The following is a 19,429-nucleotide window of genomic DNA, read 5'->3' as shown; positions in this document are numbered from 1 at the left end:
AAAACGTTTTTTTTTATTTTTCCTATTTTATTTCTTCACGTTTCATACAAGTTTATCGGACTCCTTAACAAATTAAGACTAAATGTAAAAAAAAAAGAAAAAAAATTATCACAAATTTTGTTATATTTTCGCATTTTACCCATTCAATCAATCGAATGATTTAAATTTCGAATATTCAACCTAACACGTTGTTAACACTCAAGTGCTGTTCAGGCATCATTTGTCATTCTCGAAATTTAATTCACACGTTTCGATTTTGATGGACACATTCTTTTCCTTGGCTCCGGCTTGAGCGCCTCATCTCAACAGATACGTTCACATTCTACTTTTCGATGTTTTGTAATTCGTTGTATTTTGTTAGCTGCGTGGCAGCTATTGTTGCGGTCAATGGATCAACTTTGTGGTATTATGTTAATGTTCTTCTTCAAAATTTTGTATTGTTGTCTCACAGGGAAAATTGAAAAAATCTGATCATTTACCAGAGGAGCATACTACAACCAGTGGGTAAATATGATTTACAAAATAATGACCGCTTGCTATTTCTAAATCCATATAATGATGAAAATATTTCATTTCGATGTTGTTTGGAAAGCTTAGGGTAGTGCTACGTCTCAGAAGGCAGACATAGAGAGGGAGAGAGGGAGAGAGGGAGAGAAGAGACTAACAACAGTATACAATGAACCACATGAATGTAGAGGACAAATTAAAAACCTATACACTAATTTTCTCTTTCTTCATACAAAAAAAGTACTACACATCTCATACATATATAATTAAAAGCTTCGCTTACAAAAACTAAATAATGCTTAAACAAAACAAAAAAAGAAATTAAAACCATTTTAAAGAATAAGACCATTAGAAAATTGCGTAAAATTTCTAATTGCGGATAATGTAGTTTTTTTTTCTAAAAAAAAAAGATGAAGAAATAAATTTTTGTTACAAAAATTTCTCTCACTTAAATTCCAAGTTGATTGAGCAAATGTCTTGCGCAAAATAGATATATTATAGCTAATAAAAAAAACTCGTTGATAGTTGACGCTGAAAGCATTTCACTGTCGTCCATTGCCATCGATCATCGATGAAATCTCAGCGAATTTGTGCGAAAACATGTGTGGGTGTGCGTTTTTTTTTGTGTTTTGTTTTGCATGAATCATGTATGTGATTTGTGGAATTATGTTTTAAATGCATACAAAGTTCCATTTGACCAACGAAATAAAGGGAAGTAATCAGTGCTACGCCATGGCCTGTTCAACGTATGTGTCGCGTGAATGTGTGCGTATATCTGTGTTCATTTGTTTTTTATGATGGGATCACAATTTGCAATCATCGTAAAAAATGGACGATCCACGATTCGCGATATCAGCATACTCGCGCTTCGGTGCACATAATTTATGCGAAAATTCCGTGTTTCGCTTTCTAGAAGACATAAACGAAACGGAAAAAAATATAAGCAAAAAAAAACAAAGTCACAAAATTTAAATTCAATGCACGAAGCGAAAACAAGACACTAAATATATAGAGATAGTCAACAAATAAAAAAAACTTACTCTCTAGATGGCATCTGCATTGTTTCGACTACAATCGATTTCACATACAAATGATCGTTACACCAGAATAGACACAGTGAACGTGGCTCCAATACGTTCATCTCATGTGTCCAATTCAATTCGACTTTGCGAATGTTGTCACCCAAATCATGCGGATTCGGGATAACAATTTGATATTTGGATCCATGCTCCAGGCGTGCGGTTCCTTTGGTCAAGTCAATGCTACGCAATGCTCCTCGATCCGAATAAATTGATGCGGTCATATAGCCTTGCACCCATCGTTCAGCCTGTCGCGGTTTGGCCAATTCAATTGTGAACCGATAGTGACGCTCTATTGAATATGAACATAAATATCAGTCACTCATATCCCCAAAAATAAGCTAGCAACCAATCTATTGCTTATGCAAAAAGTCCACAATGCAGAAAAAAAAAATCAAAGGAAAAAAAATGAGTTAAAACTTACGACAAAATGGATATTCCTTCCCGGTAGCCAGGAAGTATTTACCCGGTGCAACGGAAACATTTTCCGGTTGATCGTTGCGCTCGGATGGTACGACCTCATTTTCGGATGAATTAAATGACTGAATCTTTGGTAGTGTTGCATGATAGCCCATAATTGCGCAATTTCCTGTATTACATTTGAAGCAGCGGCCAAGCAAAAAGTGTTGATACGATGGGCATCGATGCGCTGAATTAAATGTTTCGATTAATTTTCATGTTTAGTTTGTTTTTTCTTCGTTTGCATTTCAAATTAATGTGAATTTGAAGAAGAAAACAATCTCCCAAAATAATTGTCAAGTCCACATACCAACATAGGGGCATTTTCCATTTATGCTGTCAATAAACAATTTGATTGCTCTGACATGGTTACATGCCAAAAGTACGCGTGACGCTTCTTCGATACCGTCTTTGATGAGGGTCAATGGTATTAGTGTTCCGCCTTCTTGTGACAGTGCACAGCCGGGCTGTTCTTTGCCGTTATTCGGATAAAAATCGATATGACCGCAAGCCTGTGACATTCCATAGCCCGGTATTTCCAGTAAAAAGAAACTTCTTGCGTCGGTGTGGATAACATCAACAAATGTGGCATCTAGTTGGACAGAAAAAACAGTTTAAATTTAGCTCATTGGGTTTTAACCTTTGAATATAAAATATAAAAAAAAAACAAGAGAGACATTGAACGACAATGAAAATGAAAAGTTACCTGATGGGTCAAGTCTGACATTTGGTCCCATTCCTTGGAAGTACGGCTCAGCGGGATCTAAACCGGTAATTCGTCCAATGCCTGGTATGCGTTCAGCTGCATAGGCTGCTGTGTGTGCCCCCAATGAATGCCCTATCAGATGCACATCCTCTGGCCGTAAATCATGGTCTTGTTGCAATTTTTTAATCAAATACGCTATCTCTAAGCCAACCAATCGTGTGTTTGCCGTGGCCTAAAATCATATTTGATTGAATGTCAAATGCGCATTTAATTAATTGCAGTCACGTAAAATTGTGCCAAATGAAATGAAACACCGCGACAACCAACACCAGCAACAGCAACAACAACAATAAAATATAGTACAATATGCTTGGCTTCTTACCTGTGTGTACAATGGTAACGAGCCGCCAGCCCAATCAACGACAATCACGTTCAAGTTCTTACGCATAATCAGTTCATCGCGCAATTCAGACACCCAATTTGACAGTGGCGTATCGATAAAACCATGAATGATAAACTTGGTTAACCATTTCGGATTGAAATTGGTCTTTTTAATCGCGTCTTTTTCATCGGCAACAAGAAGTTGGCCTTCAATTGGATTTTTCTCCGTGTACAAAATGAATCGGGTGTTAATGACACTGCGCGGCAATGGAAATACGTTAAAAGGACGATGGATTAAATGGTACCATTCGCGGGTAATATTCAAACATCCAATTTCACCGTAACATCTGGTCTCGTTCTCGACTACACACACACACGAGGAAGGAAAAAATCCAAAGAAGAAAAAAAGAAAAGAGAAGAAAAAAAACAAAACATACAGACACAAGATCAGAGACGGGAACCGTACAGAAAATTGCGTGTATGAAAAATGGTTGAAAAGTGTAAGAGCCGAGCAGCGCAACAGAAACATGAACATCAAGTGCAAGAATATATTTATCGAAAGAAAAAAGCATTAACATTTAAAATACCTGTTCTCATTTAATATGCGTGCATGTACATTATTTAAAGTGTTCTATTACAACAGGCACAACAATTTTAATGCAATTGTTGGATTCCTTTCGGGGCATTATTGATAAAATTCTTACGCATTCGACTTTGAAGGACCATATTATGCCAGAAACTGAAATTCTAGTTCAAGTTACGGTTACATTGAGCCCGAAAAGTACTCTGATAATGAAAAAACGAGAAATAATACGAGTTCTTTGGTGTGTATGGTGCATTCATAACGGCTGTCTCTTTGATGTGTACTTTAACCTTGATTTAAAACGACATTGACTCTGGACCCGGTGGTATTTCGGGCGGTATATTTAAATAATGCTTATCACCGTTCGACCTTTTCATACTGCATTTTAATGCATACTTCAACTTCAGCTGATAATGTTTTCTCTCTTTTTATCCGTCTGCACACTGAAGCCATGAAGTTTTCTGTTTTTGTTTCGCTCATTTCGCTTTTCTCTTGCATTCATTTATTTTCGGGAGAAATGTCACAAGCGAACAAAGTCAAGTTTGAGTTAAAATGAATTTGTAGCTCAAGATTATGACCCGCCGTTTCGAAATTTTAGCATGATTTTTACGATAATTTATCACGTAAAAATGGCATTTGAAATGATTTGAATATTTTATGTACGAGTCGGTTTGTTTCGGTTTTTACTCTCGTTCAATAAAATGACAACGAAGTTCAATAGAGATTTAGAACGGCCTTAAACGTTTGATTACATAATCGGTGGGTGCATGTGTTTATCGCTTGAATTTCTCTCTAACAATAATCGTTAACAATTTTGCTGTCGATTTTGAAATGTGTCGATGAATATTTGCGACAACACCCTGTTTGCCACCCGACGCAAGGTCAATGTCTACACTTTTTTTAATTGGAAAATAATTAGCAAAATGATTTAAATAAAGGCTGTGTCTGCACAAACAAAACAAACAGACAATTGGAAAACGTCGAGCGACAAATTGTTGAGGTTTCCGTTTTATTATTTGCAATTTGCACGAGCCAAAAATCAAGGTTGTGTGTTTTCGCATCTTGGCGCAACAGATAATAGCCAATAAATGGCGAGAGATTTTTTTTTGTTATTAAATGGTGATATTTAATAATGTAGCGCCCTTGATGGTACTATTATCGAACGCGACGATGATTTCACGTGATTCAAATAGATGGAATTTAACGACGAAAATTAAATGGTCCAAACATTTCCCTCTCTATCTATACCTGAAGCGTATGTATGAAGAATGATGGCTAACGAATGTTTGCCGCCTTTTTTCTCTATTTACGAGTCAAATATGTATTCATTCTGGCTCTATCTCTCTCTATTCCAATTTCTCTATTTTTTTTTCAAATAATTTTTTTGATAGTAAAATGGATCTCGTGATGCTGATTTTATTGGGATGATTTATTGGCAGTTTTATTTCGGTGAGTTTTCGAATACATGCCTCGGCAGTAAAAACGACATCGGAAAATAGTCGCCCGGTTGAAAATGAAATCAGGTTTGTCAGCAGTGTTGTGACTCGTTAGAGTTGCTGCCAAAGTAGGAGTCGTAAGGCCTGAAGTATCGAAAACGGTGTGAAAAAAATGCGTGACTATCGAATCTATATCAGAGTGAAACTTGACACATTATTTATGATTATTTTTTTCTTCAATCGGGTGATTGACCCGAACCGCCGCCACTTACTTATCCACTTGATACTTTTGCTGTTTCTCAGTGCTTATTTCTGGCTCTGTTCAACTGAAGCGAAGCAATAGCAAATTAGCCAAGCCTTTTTTTCACATCTCATTCAAACGTTAAAATTGAATAACGATTAGAATGTTGTTTAGGCAACGTTGTAATAAAAATTGAGTGCTATTTCCAATCATTTTCCAATTAGAATTTTCAATTGTACATTTTTCACGGAACTCATCGTCAGAATTTAGCAATCAATTGGATGTTGTTTTTTTCTCAATTGATCGCTCTCTTCGGGCCATCAATTTAGAGTCATTTGGTTGAATAACCATCATTGGTAATGCTAAATTCGTCTTCGGGTCGCGACCATTAATTGTGAATTTCTCAGCTGCACACAAAAGTGCAGAATAAATTTTCGTTTTTTGGGTTAATGTAATAAATCTGCAACTATTAGACACACCATAGCCAATGCACACCGAACACACGAAAAAAACCGTACATGCTAACGCAATATATTGATTCGGAAATGAGAACAATGTCAACTAGTTGCTTAGTAGCAGTAGCTATCTCGCAGTGTGTGACATTTTTCAGTGTTTTTCATTGGAAACAGTAGAAACCGACGACGAAAAACACAAAAAACAAAATCCATAATGAAGAAAATGATAAATAAAAATAGCATACACACTTTCGATGCACGATCTGAATGTATACACACACGTCAATGCATGTGAATTGCACACAAGTTCAGAGAGGCAAGAGAGTGAATAAAATTATAAAGCACAATGAATTATATTTTAATAGTTTTTCGAAATTGTGTGCACTCACAGTCCTCCATCAAGTTGAAATTACGAAATTTTTGTCGTAGTAATAAAAATACAACAACAAAAAACTGTGAATATATGCACAGTGAATGATGAATAAGAAGCAGAGAAAAAAACGCAAAATCTCAACAAATATGAAACAGATTGTTATTGAAAGAAAAACCAAAGCCAAAGCCAAGAAGAGAAAGAAGAAAAAAAACAACACAAACTAAATCAAAACTTACATGGTAGCCACGGTAGATTGACGTCAATTTCAATCGGTAGTTTGTCAGCGCGAGCCCAATTCAATGCCGCATCTATCGGTCCAGCGCGCACAAACTGCGCCAAACCGACTAAGCAGTAACATACAACTAGACCAGCATTAAATGTCATCGTCAAGACTGCGTCTGAAATAAACACAATTTTTTTTCGGTTTTTTCGTTAAAAAATGAAGCAAAACAGCCAAAAAAGAAAAATCGAGAAAATAAGAGACTGAAATAAAAATTGAGTCTCTCTCTCTCTCTCTCTCTCTCTCTCTCTCTTTCGTTTCGCGGACACAAATCATTCATACGAATTCAAACGAACATTCTTGAATTGAATCAAGGGAATCTCTGTTGCTGTCGTGCTGCGTATATTTGCGATTTCCACATAATTTGCAATCGCGCGCAGAAACGTCCAGAAAGTGAAAAATGAGAAATGATACGGCGTTCATACCTTGACCGTTCGATTCGTGCGATGCCAATTGCCGAACACACATTTTTCTTTTTAGCTTTTTTTTCATCTCTTCTTTATGCATGTATGTATTTATTATGAAAGTCATTGATCGCATTTCAAAAACTCGAGTCACAAAAACATGCAAAATATCGCTCGTAAATTGGTTCCGACGCTCTTACACTTGCATGCATCATGGTTTTTGGCACGCGTTCAATTGATGCCAATAAAATAAACGATAATAAAGTCTTCTTTACAATCCTCAGTAAAATGTGCAGTTTTTTTTACAACAAAAGCCGATGAGTTTAATATGTAAATTTGGATATGTTGTCATTATAAAGCTATGTTTTCCATATTCGAGCTGTATGTATCGACCACTTGAAATTTGAAATTAGCATTAGAATATTCAAATGCCAGTCACCGGCTATCAATTGAACAGAAACGAACAAACAACTTCAAATAAATATGTAAGTCAAGTATCATACTGATGTTTCTACTGGATATAGAAGCCGTTTCTAGTGCTTATTGAAGCGTTTATCAATGGAAAAAATGATTTCATCGTTCAATAGCATCGCAAACAGTAAATAGTTAATTAAAAATCAAAAAGTAAAAATAGAAGAGTTCCAGAGTACAAAGACACAAAAGAGTTGGTCACACCAACCGAAAATGGAAACGACAAACTGCGCATATTATGCAAAGGATGTGTACGTGCTGTCATTATGAAGTGATTCTCGCTATCACTTTGCCGAACTACACGCAAAATTTGTTTCTTTTTCGCTCATGACTGACAATACGATCAGTACTGTTTCTCTTTTTTCTTTGAAATCACTTGACAACCGCTCCATTTGGATCTCGCATTACTCGAGCAATCCGGAAAAACGTCGTCATCGCCGGTCATGATACTTAATGTAATGTGAAATGTGTTTTATTTTTGAGTGATGGCGCACACAGTTCGGCTTTATTGCGCCATTTCAGTGTAGAAGACAATGCGATTTAATTTTCACTCGACTTCCGTTTGAAATGATCTTTTGCTTGTCATTTTCTCTGCAATTGTTTTACTTTAATGGTTTTCATATTACTCGACGATATGTTTTTTTCTTCTGTTGTTTACTGTTGATATCGCATCGTTCGCTGGCGCATACGCGTGCGCTATTTGACCATATCGGCGGCGAACATGCGTGACATTATGCGAGCTAAAACTTAAAAAAAAAAATGTGTGTACAATATAATAAAACCGACGTAATAATGATTGTACACAAATGAAACCGGCAAAGCTCACACACACACACTCATTCGATGACAACAAATTAAATGAAAATGTAAACAAAACAAGAAAAATTTCTTTAATGACCCCCGTTGATGAAGCATTCACAACAGCAACAGCAAATGAAAAGAAGAAATAAAAACGAAGGCAATGAGAGCGTGTGTGCGATGTGCGCGCGCACACATTTGAAGAGAAAAAAAAATGAAATTTATGAAAAACGTTACTTTTATTTGGTTTGCAAAGCATTTACCGTTACTCATTGGCCAGGTAGCGAGAGGGAAAACGATTTGTTGATACGGTTTTTTCTTTCTTTCGTTGTTGCTTTTGTTTTCTTCTCTTTGATTTGTTGATCTACCTGCGAAAATGCCGAACGAAGGTGTTAATATTACGCATTTATCCGTTTCGGATTTCATGTTGTGAACGGAATCAGGTATTTTATTTTCGGGTTTTTGACATTTCATGCACGAGAACCAAAAAAAAACACCAAAACAAAAAAAAAGAAAAAATCGGCCGAAAGCGAAGAAATTTTTCGATTTTATTTTCTACCGCTGTGCGCGCGCGCGAGCCACACAGACAAACGCACATTAAAACGGCAGAGAGTAGAAAGAGAGGAAGAGGAGAAACGAAATGGATTAAATTAATGCAATGTAATCATAGTAAATACAACAAATTCGAAAGAAAAATAAATGCGCACAGAATATGACACTAACACGTAATAATTTCTGCTTTTATTCTTGTGCGATTGTTCGCTGAATGGCCATTAAGCGAAATTATCACGCACAAGATGAAAACATTGTGGTAAAATATTTAGAAAGTTTTTTTTTTCGTCGATCGTCTGTTGTTGCTTTATAAATATTATTATTTTTTTTCTTGCCTCCATCTCTCTCTCTCGCTTGAAATCGTAATCGTCTTTTGAGATTACGGAACATTTTTTCTTGCTGTCTAATTTTATAGTTTGTCCCACTTTGAATATGCCAGCAGCAGTATTGCAGTAGGAGCATAGCAGTATCGACAACTTTTACCAAGAAACTGGCTGCAGAGAATAGGTCGAAAGATTATGCAGCGGGTTATCGAAGCGATCAACCCAAAATTGAATTGAAAAGCAGATGCATCACATACACTGCACACACACACACACACGTGACATTTCAAATATCGAAAAATGGCGATATGGTAAACGGCATTCGCCGTTATGAAATTGTCTGCTGTTTTGCGATGCCAAACTTTCGGTTGTTGTGTGTTCACTTTTTTCCGGATCAACCAGCAAGATAAAGATCCGAAAATCGTGATCGTCGCCACAGCCGTATTTCTGTACAAAAGGGACAAACAATTGACACACAAAAACAATCCGGAAACTTCCGAGTTTTGTGATGGCGCTTCAAAGCCAAAGTCATCGTCGTTATTAACCGAACGAATGTGTGAAAATTGGTGGAAATAAGCGCACACGAAGCCACTTTTCTCGGTCCATGCTCCAGACGAGGAAGTCGTTGAGTTTAACAGCGAAAAGTGTGATCACTACCCAGCCATACTTGGTTTCAGTTACATGGTCCAATCGAACTAAAAAAAATCACTGAGTTTAAAAATGACTTCTGCTGCTTCTCTCTCTCTCTCCCTCGCTTTTTGTTTTGTCAATTTTGTCCTGAAACCGGAAATTCATTGTGGCATAAAACCGCCATTCAGTCGCTTCTCTTGCAGGTGAATTGTATTTGCGTGCGATAGAAGACGACATCGTGTAGAAAATTGGCTCCATCAAAACGATATAATGTCGAATGCGTGAGTTGCTAACAAAACCTACCGGTTCTGATCATTAAATTTACACGATTTAAATTCGGTCTCGATCTTCTATTATTTCCATTCATTTGTGTTTTTTGGCTAATGATTTGCCTCGATCAAGCGCAAAATTAAATGCCATAGTGCGAGCACAGAGAACCAGAATGGAATCATGCAATCGTTTCAACGACTCAATCAGCGTACGCAATTGAGCTAATTGTAACACCTCAAGCAGCGAATTACACTGTTTTTTCCTTCGTCGTCATCGTCGTCATCAACGTCAACATCGTCATCTCGTTCTTTCATTCACCTTGCTGCGGTGTACGTGTATCTCAAAGTCAGATCAAAATCTAAAGACATCATTGAACGTTACGAGATTATTTCACGTCATGTGAATTTTTCGTTGTTTTGTTTAATTTGTTTGCTCTTCAATTCTCGCATCCATATGCCACTTGATACACAATGGCTCCAATTTCCGTAGATGGATGGTGGCGTTTTTTTGTTGTTGTTCGTTATTGAGAAAAGTAGCAGCAATCATAGCCAACCAAAACGGTGGCAACGAAACGGCCAGGCAGTAGTGAGAGGCAATAGAATTAGTAAAGTAAGCCAGAAAAGCGAGAAATGCTTGATTTTAAAATGATGTCGGGCAGGCAGTCACAAAAAGTGTGACATTCATGATTGCGTCGTTGTTTTGGCGCTTTGAAATGGGCTCATTTATGGAATGATCAAGGGGGAAAAAATGCGTGCACACAGAATCTGCCAATTGAACTGAAGTGAACCGAGAGAATTTGGTCTCATTGCGAAATTGGTATAGAAAAAAAAAACGGTTCATCGACAACGAGTGGTCGCGCAGCGTGTGCGCGACAAACAGACACACGTATCGTTCAATTTTCAATTCCATGCGATTGCCAACCAATAGAAATGGTTGCATTTCAAAATTGCAACCATTGTTCGTGCTCGTCGAATGCTTTGCCACCGATTGGGCTGTTGCCATCAGTATGTTCTCTTTCTGTGCATATGCTGGGCTGGCTGGTACTGTGTATGTGTGTGCGCTCGCACATGTGACAACGTACGCTGGCGCAATAATCTACGGCGTGCTTAGCAAAAAGTGCTTAATCTTCAGCGTCAAATAATAAAAATAAACCGTTGTGATTATTGCAACATCCAAGCGCACCATAAAAAGACACAGAAAATTCTAGAAATCACCGTAAAAAATAGAAACAAACCATAAATATTTCAGTTGAAGCATTTTTTTTTCTCTCTTTTCTCTGAGTTTAATTCGTTGATTCGATCGATCGATTGAAATGCGCGCAAACAATGCGCCATCCACGCGCACCAATGCTCTCTCGTACACGTGCAATGAATCGATATGCGCTATCGGGTGTTGTGTTTGGCACAAGTACAACAACTGAATTGCCTAAGCTAGTGGCCCGAATCAAACATTGTATACTGTTTTTTTTTTCTTCGTTCAGTTTTGGTTTTGGTTGTAATTTTTGCGTTTCGTTTGGAATTTTTTCACGTCGTCTTTTTCAAATTTCCATCGATATGTTCAAATTAGAAAAAATCACATAATTTAATGGAACATTGACGTTGTGTGTGCCCAAACATCATTTTGTACGAACTGAGTGATGTTCAATGTTTTTGCAAAATTGCATTAAACTTAAATATTCGTCGATTTGATAATAAATTTTACGGCTTATGCAATGCACGGTATAGTGTGCAGTGCACACTGTGCACGAAACAAAAACAAAATTAACAGAAACGAAATTTGTTTTTTATCGTTACAATATAAAATTGCTAAATAGCCAATTTTTTTTATTTCAGTTGTTGTTCAATGATAGAGCTATCTGAAGAATGAGCAATACAGAGAGAGAAAAAAAGGCTGAAAAATCGTGTTGCATTGAAATAATTTGGTCAGTCTTTTTTCTCTTCTGTTGCAATTGACTGCGGTTCAAGTCATTGAGCCGAACTCACACACAAGATGGACACATTTGAGATCAATTGTTCTGCGAGATAAAAAAAAACAGATTACAGTCATTGGCGGCCATAGTCTATGTATACGTATATTTCGCCTGTGTTTCATTTCGACCGGTTTATCAATTTTTAATGTCACTGCACGTAAAGTGCAAACACATTAATGCACTTGCATTCGCTCTATCGCACTCTCTCTCTTCCTCGCGCCGTGTGTTTGTATGCTGTAAATCAATTTTGCTTAGCGCATACAATCGCCACACCGCCGATCATGCTTATTAACTAGTCGATAATTCTAGAAGAAATTATTTTCCATTTTTTTCCCAGACTTTGTCGTGCGCATTCAATGCAACCGCAGCAACAGCAGCAGCACCAACATCACAATGGTCATTCGCCACAGCGTGCTTAAGAGATCCAACGCAATTGAGAGCTAGCTTAAGTAAGTGTGGCGAGCGAGTGTTTGTGCGCGCGCCTCTTTCGATCACTAATCAATAAGCATTGCAATTGCACCGAAAAGTGTTATGCGTGTTTGCGCACGCATTTTTCATTTGGACGAAACCAAATAAAAACAAGATAAACGAGTAGTAAATAGCTCTATGTGTATGGACATTGGAATTTGTGTAGTGTATGTATGTTGTTGCTGTTGTTGCCTGGGGCCTGAGAACTACAACGAGCTCGCGCCGACTATGTTGCCCAGAAGTTCAGAGGCTGCAAAGAGAAAATACAACAAAACCAAATAATGTGTACACATCAATCGAGTGAAAGAGATGAAAACGCAATGCAGAAGAGAAGTGATGAAAAAAAAAATAACAAACAAATGTGTGTACACGCACGCCATCGTTTTTGAACAGTGGCGGGAGATATTCGATTCGCTGTGGCGCGCACACACATCAGCATCAAATCGAACAGAGCAAAATGTGGTGATGCAAAAGCTGCGCGCAATTCGGTGTGCAATGCAAAAATCGAAGGAAATTTACCAAATTCGTTTAAAGTAGTTCATCATTGAGAAAAATGCCATTCCATTCTGGAGTTCGATGCGTCTCAAAGGGCCGTTGCACTACTCTGATCACACACACACACACACACACACACACACACACACACACACACACAGACTCTTGCTCACTTCAGCAAATGACAATTCACACACAGATCAATTTCGTGTAATTGAAAACGTTTAGCCGCCATTAAACAGTGTTCCCAGAAAGTGAATGGAATGTATGCTAATTATTTTGCCGTTTTTCTATATCGATAACACGTTACGTTACCCAAACCAAAAACATGTCAAATGTGCACTCGATCAAAGAAGCGCAAATCAGACCAAAAAAAACCAGAATAATATCACTCACAATTAAACTTGGGAAATTGTATCGGTAAAACTGAGCCGACTGATGAGACATGCACAGTCAAAGCATAAATAATGTATAATCATAGGGTAAATTTGAATAATTTGAATTTAAATAGCAATATTATCACAGTTTAGACGTATCTCTGCGCGCAAAAAAAAGCGATGATTGTGATTGAACCGCGACCGACCACAGACGTTATTTCCATATTAACATGTGAGACGCTGATATCATTATTATCAAAATATTTTCTTTTGATCGAAATTACACAAAAAGCCATAATCTAATGTCAATCGAATACGTCAATAATGACGATTATCTAATATAATGCGGCAATTGTATTGCATCACTCACACACAGTAAGAGAGACATACAAATGCTGTTTTGTTACCATTTGATGGTTTATTTCTTCTTCTTCTTCTTCTTATTAAACATCATTTTCAGTTTTCTTCTTGTGTGATTTTTATTTTCTCAAAGCAGTTCGAAGCTTTCTTTCTTTCTTAAATTACAAAATGCTAAAGTGAGGCTTTGAAAAGAAAAAAAGAAAATAAACGCAAAACAGCCGAGCAGAAAGAAACATATCTATGGATCACATGATGTTTACCAAAGATCGCGGGCCATGGTGCACACACATACACATGACGGTATGCTGCAGCAGCAGCAGCTGCTTGTGCTCTTATCTCTTGCTGTCGTCGAGAGTGAACATAATTTCTGTTATATTAAATTTCCCGATAGAAGCCAGTTAAATAGCATAATAATTCAGTACATTTGTCGTAGTCTCTGGGCTCTCGTTTTGGTTGACACACAATATTTACGATAAAATATTCCGATAACAGTAATGGTAGTCGAACGACGTTGTTACTGGCCGCCTCAACCGGCATAACTATCAGTGATTTATTCAATGAGAGAGAAATAAAAAAACAAATACAAACGAAAAACCAAACAACCAAAAGGGAAACTAACACATTTGTTGGCTTTTTTCGGTTTCATAACGGTTCTGCTGCTGCTGCTGCTGTTTTTTTTCTCTCTCTATTTAATCTCCCGGTGGACTTTTGACTGTTATTTTTTTTCAACTCACGTGTATATTCTACTCGGGCGTCGTGCGGCTGTTTTTATTGGCCATTGTCTGCATTGGAATGCATCATGCATACGTTTGAGTTACACGTGCATTTTTTTAACTATGTTTCTGTTTATCTCTCCATTTTGGAGTGTTTTTTTAGTCAAAGGTCTGTTGATTGCACCTCTTGATTTCGAACAATTTTTTTTTTCAAACGGTATTTGTCGCATAGCGAGACAATTCCCACAGTAAACAATCAATCGATGCCAAAAATTTCGAATAATTTGCCGTAAAATCGGTTTACGGACTAGTATTTCCGCTTTAAAAATATATAATGTAAATATGGAAATCATCTTTAATAGTACCGTAATCATGATGATAATATGTACAGACACTCGTTTATGTCGAATTATGCCGAATTTTCGTAACGTGCACCAACCATAATGCTATTTATAAAATAATTAATGGTATTTCCCAACAAAATGGTTCCACAATATACACATATCTATATTTATATGGGCACCTGAATTGATTTACGACGACCGTGTTTGCGCTTTATATGCGTACACACAAACACGACCCAAACGAAATCTCGCTCACCGAAATGAAAACCAAAATAAATAAAAAACAAAAAACAAATTATATTTTGATAAGGCCAATTCGCCAGCATACAATTATTAATAGATTCAATTATGACAATGGTATGCCAAACCAAGAAAAAGAGCAAACAACATGAAAAAATTTCCATGAACATTCGACACACACACATACATAAAAGAGATTATTTGACTCGATGCATTGAAACGCAAATTTTTCGTTCATGCTCACTTCCCCGAAATTAATCCCAAAATCCGACCAAATTGCATCGTAATGGAATGGAAATGGAGGTTCATAACAAAACGATTTAATAGCCCCACAACGAACATTTTTTGCTTAATGACGGCTATTAACACCACAATAAAATTGCTTCTGCATTTCACTATGCGATTGAATTTGCGCTCACACGCTCTCCCGATGCCATTTAGTCAAGACATTTTTATTAAAATACAAAACCCAATGTATGTACAAACGGTTCAAGTTTTGATATTGTTCGAGGTGTAATTGTGATTACGTTTAGTATTTGTGTGTGTTGTTTTGTTTCTTTTGTGTGTTCAGCCAATTTCTTTCATCAGCTTCGTTGCTTTCTTTTATGGCAAATAATTCAATTATAGCGATTTGTACAAAATCGTTTTTCGATTCAAACTACACCGAAAATTATGTTGTACATTATTAAGCCTCTATCATTTCCTTTTTCGGTGGTGCGTTCAAACTAAATGGTTCGGAGCTTGTGTGCACTGTGCATATGGCCGGTGATCATGTTTATCGATTTAATTTTTCGATTCCAATCAATCAATAATATCAATAATGCGTGCCAACGAGCAATTTTCGATACTAGTGCGTATCGATGGCATTTCAATAGCCACCACCGCTGCATCGGCGATGTGTCGATAGAAATGGTGTTTGTACTTGATGTACGTGAGCTATTGATACTTTCGAATAGCGTTCGAGTTTTTCGTTTTCTTTGAATATATGCATATAAGTTGTTGAATTCGTGCGTGTATCGATGTCGATGACGAAATGTGCAGAGCACGAGATGTTTGTAGCCAAAGGTTAAGGATCAATGGTACACATTCTGAACGGATTTCATCAACCGGTTCTAACAATGTTATTTATCAAACGAAAATGTTCATCGTAACGCGATTGATGCTGAAGACTATGTGTGACCAGTTAACCAATTTGATTGGCTATAACGGCCGTAAACATTTGGCCGTTTTGATTGTCTCTCTCATTCATATACAAATCCATTTTACGATTTGACGGTTTTCGATGATTACGCGTTCGACATGTGAAATCGGCTAAAACTTACACGATATCCAACGAAAACCGTACACAAACGACCGTAAGCCGAAATGCGAGAGACAAAAAAAAAACGAAAATTGGGCAACAAAAAGAGATGCAATGAGTTCAAAGCCAAAATTGAAATATGACGAATTCAACAATACATAAATATTTAACCATTTTTTTTTTCTCGAGAAAGAGTGAGAGCGAGATGTAGAGAAAAAAAAGCTGCGCAAACATATGATCGGCGTTGGCCACATGATTTTGTTGAGACTGTGTGTTCGCCATGCGATGATCGTTATTTTTTTTTCGGGTGCTTTTTTTTTCTTCACATTTCGCTTGGTGTATGTGTATTGTGTGTGTTTCTTTTTTCTTCACTTGAAATTATGCTGGCATTCGCCTGCTGGGCGCACGCGCACGCCGTGAATACTTGTGTGCAATCTGCGGAAAGCACATATTTGAATATACAAAAAGCGTATAAAACAAACGCAGCTATTTACAAGCGAAGCAACGCGAAAAAAGATCGTCGTATACCTTTCTTTTTCGTTTGAATTCACCGTGCTCAACTTCTTTTGGACGAAAATAATATTGGAAAATAAAAATAAAATACAATAATAATATTGATATTACAATAACAACAAGTACGATGTCGACGATGACGGCGGCGGCGATGGCAGCGGCAGACAATTAAAACTTTACCAATACCGAGACAATATTCGAAACCAATTGTATGCACTTATTGGTATCAATATATGCGCGATGATTGTGCAAACATTTTCCACATACTTTTCCAATTTTTAATTCACAATTCTGGAACGAAGAAGGAGGTGGAGGTGAACTGATGATGTGAATGAATTGAAGAAAGAAAAAAAATACGCAAACGAACCAAATGCAAACGAAACGAAATTTCTCGGTCGAGGGTTCGAAGGAAATGAATGAGTGCGTGCCCAAGAGGCAAAAAGGTCTAATTTTTTGTTCATTTCTTTTCAATATTTTAGTTTCTTTTCTTTCGACCATTTATCAAACATTCCAATTTGCTATGTATGTTGTAACCGATGAATGTTTTACGGTTAAGTTTTTGTTTTTTTCGTATTGTAAAGCAGAAAAAGAAGAAAAAGAAGAAGAAGAAGAAGAAAAAAAACAGAAAAAACCGAGCGAAAAAGTTAAGCCACGGAAAAAGTCAAGAAGATCAACTTTCAACCGGAAAACACTGAAATACCGCGACAACAACGGCAACAACAGTATTAACAATTCCGATTCAAATTTCATTTTCAGCGATCTCAAAAACAAATCACACAAAACTTAGAACTAAAACCGTTCATTCATTTTTCAATCAAATCACACTTTTCGTTTTGTTGAAAAGAAATTTTTTTTAAGTAAAAATAAATAAAATAAATGTTATTTAAAATAAGAAGAAAGAGAGATCACACCTTTTTATTTCAATGGATTTAACATAACAAATATTGTTGCAAACAATGCCACTTGTTTGAATGATCGCGGCGACAAAATAGATTTCACTTTTTAAACGTGCGTTTATTTTGATAATAAAAAACGAGTTAAACTTTTCTGCGTTTCTTTAGTCCGTACTATATATATTACAAATTCTTAATGCGATAAGAGCACAAAAATTCACCAAAAATTGATATAAATTTACGTAGAAAAAAAATAATATGTTTTTACAATCAACCCGAGTTGTGTATAGCTTTTTATCAGTTTGTTTCTTTTTTAATTCGCGACACCGACAGTTGATGTTTTTTTGTTGTATTTTTAGTTGTTATCAGTTACTCATTCGATGTTGAAGTGTTACGAAATTCGCGGAAACATAACGTTTTCTTTCGGTTTTAAACTTGATGCCGATCGATTATTTCGATGAATCACTGAATTAATTAAATCCGAAAGAGAGGCAGACAAAAAAAAAAACAGCCGAATATTGTTGATAAAAAATGTTTGTTCGTGTATATAGAAATATGCTCTTATTTTGAATGAAGCCGTGGAATTAAAAGCGTAGATAGAGAGCGAAATGATGTATGGCGGTGGTGTGGTAATTTCTTGCGTGCGATTAGCGTAACAACCTTGCAAGGACTAAACACAGAAAATTGTATAAACAACGATATATACACGACAAACGGCACACGACAATCGACAACAACAACCACGATGGCGGTGCGGCGTCGGCAACAGGTACACGATCCAAATCTATGTTTCCAATGTATCAAAGTGTTAACAACTGAAGACATGAAACACACACACACACACACACATACCGCGCCGACCATACATATACACTCTCAACCCGCAAACACACCGAATTCGGAAAAAATCCGCTCGATCGCATCGCGCCAGCTTACGCACGCTTACTCGTGCCCCGTGTGCAAACCCAAACACATATACATGCGCGATCTAAATATACCGATCAAAACTTGTAAGCCCAGACAATGATGACTATGAACATTCGATCGAATTCGCTATGACAATGCTTTTACATGTATATATTTCTCATAAATTCGAAGGCACCATCGCAACAGCACAGCAGCAGCACACTTGCTGCCGTCATTTCATTTCATCGCTAAAGTGTCGACCATTTCAGCTTCTTTGAACATACACACGGTATCTCAAAATATACAACAGCTTTTGGAATGATTAACACTTTCGTGCACGGCCACAAAATGACAATGGCTGTATCGTAGATTTTTTTTCGTTCGTTTTTTGAAAGTCATTTTCAACTATCACGCAATTTAATCTACATTTTATATGCTGTTAATGGGTAGACAGATAACAATCGGCTCTGTGTCACATTCAACATAAAATGTCAAACAATACATTAATTTCATTTGAAGCTATCACAACCTTTGGATCAATCAGGTAGGTAAATATGCGGAAAGAGAAGTGTCCACTTTCCGAATTTTCAGTATTTTGATGTCGCCACAATTGGCATGCAACGCTGAGATAAACTGCAAAACCATTGAGTATTGAGACTCTTGACACCAGTCAGTGTTAATGAAAGCTTTTGCATGTGTCTTTTGTGTACAGAACGCATTGGAAATGCGTTCATCCACCATGATGAATGATGAGCAATACAATAGCGTTGCTCGCTTAAAGCTTCGAATAAGTGGCTTATCCGAAGTGATCAGCGTCGATTCGGATACATAGTCGTGTAGAAGGAGAAAGGCATACAAAAACAACGAACTACAAACAACAAACAAAATCAAAGTAAATAAGCC

The 19,429-nt window shown here is 36.9% G+C and overlaps 1 protein-coding gene across 1 annotated transcript; it reads right to left on the bottom strand.

Annotated features, from left to right (window-relative positions):
- Positions 1–6: 6 nt before the first annotated feature.
- Positions 7–18,295, bottom strand: LOC129576510 (pancreatic triacylglycerol lipase-like). The gene is made up of 8 exons (XM_055461720.1): positions 17,639–18,295; positions 6,457–6,618; positions 3,134–3,495; positions 2,752–2,983; positions 2,356–2,637; positions 2,011–2,235; positions 1,548–1,878; positions 7–1,416 (listed from the first exon to the last, which is right to left on the bottom strand). The coding sequence occupies exons 2-8, from the start codon at positions 6,602–6,604 to the stop codon at positions 1,311–1,313; spliced, it is 1,686 nt and encodes a 561-aa protein (XP_055317695.1). The 5' UTR covers positions 6,605–6,618; positions 17,639–18,295; the 3' UTR covers positions 7–1,310.
- Positions 18,296–19,429: the final 1,134 nt, after the last annotated feature.

This window comes from Sitodiplosis mosellana, unplaced genomic scaffold (assembly GCF_009176505.1).
Source record: "Sitodiplosis mosellana isolate CC-2019 unplaced genomic scaffold, AAFC_SMos_1.0 Smas_scaffold_6191, whole genome shotgun sequence".
In the NCBI taxonomy this organism is placed as follows: Eukaryota; Metazoa; Arthropoda; class Insecta; order Diptera; family Cecidomyiidae; genus Sitodiplosis; species Sitodiplosis mosellana.
Note: the sequence above shows the minus strand (reverse complement) of the source record. Positions and strands in the feature narration are given on the sequence as shown.

Bases quoted from the DNA above. Each gene is read 5' to 3' on its own strand.
- LOC129576510 (XM_055461720.1), bottom strand. From the start codon at position 6,604: ATGACATTTAATGCTGGTCTAGTTGTATGTTACTGCTTAGTCGGTTTG. The intron at 2,638-2,751 runs GTAACTTTTCAT...CTGTCCAACTAG, and splicing joins TGTCAGACTTGACCCATCAG to ATGCCACATTTGTTGATGTT. The intron at 1,879-2,010 runs GTAAGTTTTAAC...CATATTCAATAG, and splicing joins GAAGGAATATCCATTTTGTC to AGCGTCACTATCGGTTCACA.